The following is a 7,202-nucleotide window of genomic DNA, read 5'->3' on the forward strand; positions in this document are numbered from 1 at the left end:
AAATGGGGAAAAAGCCCCTAATTTCATAAAGGAGTCCATGACCTTGATTATATTTATATTTACAAGTTTGAAATCTTATTATAGAATGAAAAATATCAAATTGGGGGAATATTAAAATGAACTAAAATGACTGAGGTGAGGTGTTCACTTGGAATATTAAGAAATCTCCCTTCCCAGCAATAGACCTTATACATTGACTACAATTCCATATAATTATATATCCAAAAGCTGCCTTTAAGATTCAAGAAATCTGCTCAAAAATTTTTCCAATTAAAGGGGGGAAATTCCACCAATTGGTCTTTCTATTTCAACCCTCATATGACATGCTGTTATGGGTCTAATTGTGTCCCCAAACGATGTTGAAGTCCAAGCCATGATGAATGTGGCTTTACTGGAAATGGGGTCTTTGCAGATACCAAGTTAAGATGAGGTCATTAGAGAGTAGGCTCTAATTATATGACTGTGTCCTTATAAAAAGGGGAAATTCAGACACAGAGACAGGCAGGCACACAAGTACACCATGTGAACATGAAAGCAGATACCATGGTGATACATCTACATGCTGAGGAAACCCAAAGATTGCCAGCAAACCATCAAAAGGTAGGAACAAGAGTCTCTCTTCCGGCTCTCAGAAAGGGGCAACCCTGCGGGCACTGTGCCCTTGACTTCCATCTTCCAGAACTGTGAGACAAGTTTCTGTTGTTTAAGCTGCCCAGTTTTTGGTATTTTGTTAATTTGCCAAAGGAAACTAAAGTAGCCCTAAGAAACTAATACACATGCTTTCCCAGCCTGACCTTCTCTTACAATCCCATCCTTTTCCTTGAGTCTCAACATATTTCTGCTTCTGATCATTTCGTGTTTGTGCCCATCTAGTCTTGAACTTGACTTCACACCTTCCCCTGCCAATGCCCTTCGGCACTGTTTCTCCTCGGGTGCCACTGACATTTTGTCTGGGGCAGATCTTATGGGGGACTGTCCATCATACTGCAGGATATCGAGTATCCCCAGTACTTTCATTCGCCCTGGGCACCACAGTGTCCACACGGAGAACTTCTGCTCTAGAAGCTTTGCAGTCACCTGTCCACCAGAGTTTGACGCGGGGTCCCACCTTCTGCTGTATATGATCTTATCAGGTCAGTTAATTTTCAGTTTCTTCAACTGTATAATGGGAATAAATAACAACCTTGCCGTATGACTCTGAAGATCAATGAGTTAAAGATGCTAATGAGCCCAGGCTTACCCTTACAAACTCCTTCCAGCCTTAGAATCACCTTGGAATTAATGCCCAATCTGTTCTACACAGTCACATCCTGACTTTAACTGCCTTGGAACTCCTTTCAATGGCTTCCTCACAAGAATGAAGCTTCACTGAATACATTCTGTGGAGATGCCTTACTGATCACTGATATTTAAAATAGTTACAAATCATGCAAAGCAGTTGGGTATGCCTTCCACAGTTGCAAAGAGCAAGACAACTCTGAGTATAGTTTCTATGTGTTCTCCCACCACTCTCACCTCTCCTTGAAAACACAGATGCAGCCCTGGGCAAAGATCCATGTTTTCTGACATTGCTTTCAATTTCTCTGTAACTTTTGCTCTCAGTAAAGGTTCCTCTCCAACATCCGCTGACATACTGTAGTCTAGCGCATTTCACCCTGCCCATGAGAACATCCCCCAAGCCAGCGAATCCCTCTTTCTCCTTGATTAAATGGTTTGCATCCCAAGTCAGCATTGATTTGTGCCACTAAAGGCACATTTAAACCTGTTCTCCTGACCATAACATACATACCTACCACCTAACACAGAGCCTGGTATTTAGTAGGTTTTCAGTGATTGATGAATGCAAGGCTCAATCCATGCATGCATGAATGCGTCGCTGAATGAACATACGTATGAATACATTCAGGAGTAAGGAGACCTGGCTTTCGTTTACCGTTTAGCTCTGCCTTAACTGACATAAATGACCTCAGGGCAAGCCGCTAAATCTCTATGCCCAAATGTCCATCTTTGTGACATTAGGTGGGTGGACTTTACTAAAAATCTCTTTATGTTTTCTTCCAACTCTAACTGAGCCCATGAACCTTTTTCCTTAGAAAGAAAGGGAGAGGGAGAGGAAGAGAAACACCAAAATAAGAGGCTGCCTTCTGTATGGCCCCTACCAGGAATGAACCTGAAACGCAGGCATATGCCATGACTCTGATAGGGAATCACACCCACAATCTTTTGGTACAGGGGACCACATGCTCACTCAGTTGAGCCACACTGACCACAGCGAGCCCATGAACTTTATGGAGGATTACAAGACTTTATTTCTTTTTTGAGAAATTTTAGTCAATGCAAGGGGGGCAGGGGTGTTTTTCTGAAATCACATACCAGGGGTCCCTCCCTGTCACAGAGTACCTCATTCCCTGGTGACAAAAGGCTCCAGAGAGCATGCAAGCTGCAGATACTGAAGACATCTCTGAGACATAGTACTATGGAGTTTTTGGAGTTAGTATCTTACAGTATCTTGGAGTTTGTGTGTTATCATGGGCTTCTTTCAAGAACTTAGAGTCTATTGTCTATTGTCTCCTCAAAAGGGATCCAAGGGGACCTCTGCAGACTGCTGTCACTTACCCAAAGCTCCTCCCTTTCCAGTCTGAACAAGGTGGGCTTATGCGCTGTCTCCCAGGCTCCAAATCTAACTCAATCCCTCTCCCTGCCATCTGCCTAAGGCTCCCACATGCATATTTCATGATTTCTGGCACATTTCCTCCTTATCTGACATCCTGCAATGCATCCCTCTGCTGCCTATATTATTTCTATCTCTGGTAAGAATGTTCCTGAAAGAGGCATGTGTCCTTGGGCTGTACTTTATTATGGACGGTTTTACCTTTCCTATCTTATCTCCCCACCTGGTCTCCACGTGAATTCCTTGAGGACAGAGACCACACCCTCTATTCTCCTCTAGTTCCCCACAAGACCAAAGACTGAGCTATGCAAGCAGCAAACACTTAGAAAATACTTATTGAATGAATGAAATGAATGAATGAAATAATTAACCGATTTCAATGCTTTTAAATTAGAAATTCATATTAACATATTTCCTGCATAAAGTTACTAAGACCTCCCCTTTTAAGTATACAACCAAGATAATATAGCATTTTCCTAGGACTGAAGTAAAATGTCCTTCCCTACAATATGAATGACAGCAACCTTATCAGCTGCACAAGAAATCTGGTTTTTCAGGTATCCATACCATAATATTGTGTCATCATTTTTATTTCCTAGTAAAAGCACATCTTACCTGGAGCTGGGGAGGATAAAAGGGCTATCACTCTTTTGCATTAATTATTCCAACTACCACTGTTATGTGTTGTAAGCCAGAGAGTTCAGGGAAATCAGAATACGTAAGATGAGCATTTACTCTAAATAGAAAGTTTGAATCTACTGTTGATTGGGGCAGAGCATCTTTTTAGAAATTCCTGGGACTTACTTAGCTAAGTCTAATTCTAGTCACATTCTTCCCTTGAGGTTTAATAAACTTCAGCTAAAATCAAACTGTCTTGGGAATCAAATTATCTGTTCTTCCATGCACTTGCTGCTCACTATTGGTAATAAAACATCACCAATGGTCAACACACCACTCCTGGGGGGAAAACATTACAGCGATGCCTTCAAAGTTTAATATAGCTCAATGCTGTAAGCCCCATTCGCTTCCTCAACCGAACTAACTGATTTCAATGCTTTTAAATTAGAAATTCATATTAATATATTTCCTGCATAACGTTGTTTAAGTTGACTTAAACAACTTCATTATCTCTTGGAAATCATCATTCTTGTATATAAGCATAAAGTTATCATTGCCCGCCGAAACCGGTTTGGCTCAGTGGATAGAGCCTCGGCCTGCGGACTGAAAGGTCCCAGGTTCGATTCCGGTCAAGGGCATGTACCTGGGTTGCGGGCACATCCCCAGTAGGAGGTGTGCAGGAGGCGGCTGATCGATGTTTCTCTCCCATCGATGTTTCTAACTCTCTATCTCTCTCTCCTTTCCTCTCTGTAAAAAATCAATAAAATATATTTAAAAAAAAAAAAAAAAAAAGTTATCATTGCCCAAACCATCAATCCTATATAATAAAACCCTAATATGCAAATCAACTGAACGGCAGAACAACCAGTAGCTATGACATGCACTGACCACCAGTGGGCAGACGCTCAATGCAGGAGCTGCCCCCTGGTGGTCAGTGTGCTCCCACACGGGGAGCGCCACTCAGCCAGAAGCCAGGCAGCAGTGGTGGCAGCAGCCTCTCCCACCTCTGCTGCAGGTGGACAGTAAGGAGCGAGGGGTCCTGGGCTGAAAGAATCCTGGACTGTGAGAGGGATATCTGACTGCTGACTTAGGCGTGATCCCCAGGGGGATCGGGCCTAAGCCGGCAGGCAGACATCCCCCGAGGGATCCCAGACTGTGAGAGGGCGCAGGCCAGGCTGAGGGCCCCTCCCCCCCTCCAGTGCACAAATGTTATGCACCAGGCCTCTAGTATCACATAATTACAGAAAAACTGTGTATTGATATAGGAGATATTAGAGTTGGAGAGACTTGATGACTGAGGATTAACTGAGACTTGAAAAGATGGGGTCCATCAAGTGGATAATTAATGTTTATGGGCTGTACACATGTGATAACAGAGCATGTCTTCCAGCTCAAATCAAATCATGTCAAGACACATACTACCAGGTGGGTGATGAGAGGACCTGAGACATCACAGTAAAGAAAAAATAAATTCACTTTGAGGCTAATATATATATTGCTAAAGTAAAAGAAGCTGTTACTAGGGTTTATCCACATTTACCCAACTGATGAAGTCAAAGCATTATAAAGTTAGAGTGTAATTCTGAGCTATTCATCACACAATTCTTCATTCTATAGAAGGCTAACTCAGACAGAGATGGAACACCTTATCCAAGCTTATACTACTAGTCAGAGACTGCATTAAATCTTAGGTCTCTTGCCCTGGCCAGGTTAGCTGAGGTGGTTGGAGCATCATCCCGTACACCAAAAGGTGCAGGTTCGATTACTGATCAGAGCACATACCTAGGTTGTGATTGTATGGGAGGCAACCCATCCATGTTTCTCTCTCCCCCACCCCACTCCCTCTCTCTAAAATCAATAAGCATGTCTTCGAGTGAGAATTAAAAAACAAACAAAACACATGGTTCTCTCAAGTCTAGCTTCATGAGCAAAGCACAGAACATTAAATTTTAAAATCAAAAAGGCACATAGCAGGCAGGAAATAAATATTTGTTAATGGAATTGATACGGGGTTCCAGAACTATCTTGACAAACTACTGACAGGATAAGCCAAGTAATTGCCTCAAGTCCTGCCTTTGACTTGTTCAATATAGCCTAGACCTCTTAATACTATTAAAGCATCCCTGGTGAAATAAAAAAAAATACTATTGGAACAATTATTGAAGCATGCAAGTTAGTGGCGAAACCAAAGGCTTTGTAGCATTCTTACGAAGGAGTGCATTTGAAAAAAAAAAAATGTATCCACACACCAGTATGGGTTTCCAAACACATGCAGCGTAGTTTCAGTGGAAAAGTCTATAAAAGGCAGGTATGACTAAGCAGCCACAAATAATTAGAAACCCCAAAACTATCAGGAGTCTGGGGACCAGAGCATGCCTGCATTTAAAGATAAGCTGGCATTTCCCATCTATTGTTCCTACAGCAAAAGGGAGTTCTTTTTATACTACAGTGTTGATTTCCTCTTAATAAAATGCCTCAGTTGCTTATAAGGATTTGCAAACAATATTCTATTCCGTCCTCCATCCCACCTGCTTCAGAAACAAATTTTGGGTTGAGTTGCTGGGAAGTTAACTGGCCAGATCAAAGTTTAAGCAATCAATACTACATTTTTTCATGTATTTATATATGTATTATATATCTCACCAAAAAGCCCCTTAAAGCTGTAGTTTAATATTAGCTAAGAAAACCAAGTCTTAATATTAGCTAAGAAAACATGTCGCCACCTGTCTCACTCAGAGGGCTATCAACTATACTACTGAATTTCCCTTAAATTCTGACATCTGGCTACTTCACTTCTCTTCCTAAAATAAAAATTTTCATTAAAATATTCAAGAATATCGACCAAACAAAATAGCTCACGGTAACTAAAGAGACCACCACTTATATATCCTCCAGATGAAACTGACGACAGCATTACGGGGGGAAGAATCCCAACACACATTTACATAAAGCGGCAAAAATATTTACAGTACAAAAATTCCTGGCACAACAGGAAAAAACCTGGTTTACCATTCTCTTCGCGCAGGTATAAAACTAAAGAAATGGACTTGGTAGGGAAGGGTGGGTGGAGAGCTATTCCCTCTTAAACTTGTTTCATTCATGAGCTAGGCTAGCAAACTAAACAGCCGAGAAAGCTCCCGTACAAAACTTAACCAGGCTGAAAGTGCAAAATCGGGAGCAATTAACACCAAAGGAAGTAGGACCCCGGGGTCCCCCACCCTACCTTTGCTCCCGCCCTTTTCATTGTCCAAGTGCGAGTGGATCACCTGGCGGGGGCCGGCTGGCGCGGCCGGACGTGCTGCGCGCCGAGACCCGCAAGGGTCAGCGCCGCGTTCCTCGCGCAGGACGCGCACCCGGTGCCCCTGCCCCGGCCAACCGGACCCCGGCCCCGCTACGGGTCCCCGCCGCGCTCACCGCCACGAAGCCGGAGGAGGAGGCGATGAATACACGGATGACCATCCTCTCGCCGCGCCGGGACGCACCGTCTGACCCCTCGGACTCTGGGCTGGTGCGGACGCGGACGCAAAACTCTGCAGCGGAGAACCGCGGCTGCCACCGGCCAGAACACTCCCTTCGGGTGAGATCGCAGGGACCTAGATCCCTCCCTCCTGGTCTGCAGATAAAAAGCTCCGCGCCTCTCCGCCTCCTGCCCTGGCAGTGGAGGGGGAGGAGGGGAGAGGGGGAGGCCGGTGCGGGGCATGATGGGAGTTGTAGTTTCGGTCTTTCCCTGGGTGGCTGGTGGACGGAGGTCCTTCAGGTTGCCTCCTTGTTGCCCATCAATCCCTGAGGCATGCCGCTGGCTGGAAGAGAGCCCGTGGCAGGGAAAAGACTTTGACAAGGGGTGGCGAGGATGTCAGGGAGACGAGGAAAAATAACACTAGGCAAAAGGGATTGGTTCAAAGTCCACGCTTAG

The 7,202-nt window shown here is 44.1% G+C and overlaps 1 protein-coding gene across 2 annotated transcripts in view; it reads right to left on the reverse strand.

Moving 5' to 3' along the window:
* SH3BGRL2 (SH3 domain binding glutamate rich protein like 2) overlaps nt 1–6,919 on the reverse strand; it is a 60,443-nt gene extending 53,524 nt beyond the window's left edge. The window contains exon 1 of one of the 2 annotated variants that reach the window (XM_036316997.1): nt 6,704–6,919. In XM_036316997.1, coding sequence (XP_036172890.1) covers nt 6,704–6,748 — 45 coding nt within the window. In that variant the 5' untranslated portion in view covers nt 6,749–6,919. Of the gene's footprint in view, nt 1–6,512; nt 6,549–6,703 lie in introns of those variants that run through there. The other variant, XM_036316998.1, reaches the window with a different exon arrangement.
* Between the last annotated feature and the right edge of the window lie 283 nt (nt 6,920–7,202).

This window comes from Myotis myotis, unplaced genomic scaffold (genome assembly GCF_014108235.1).
Source record: "Myotis myotis isolate mMyoMyo1 unplaced genomic scaffold, mMyoMyo1.p scaffold_m19_p_7, whole genome shotgun sequence".
NCBI classification, from domain to species: Eukaryota; Metazoa; Chordata; class Mammalia; order Chiroptera; family Vespertilionidae; genus Myotis; species Myotis myotis.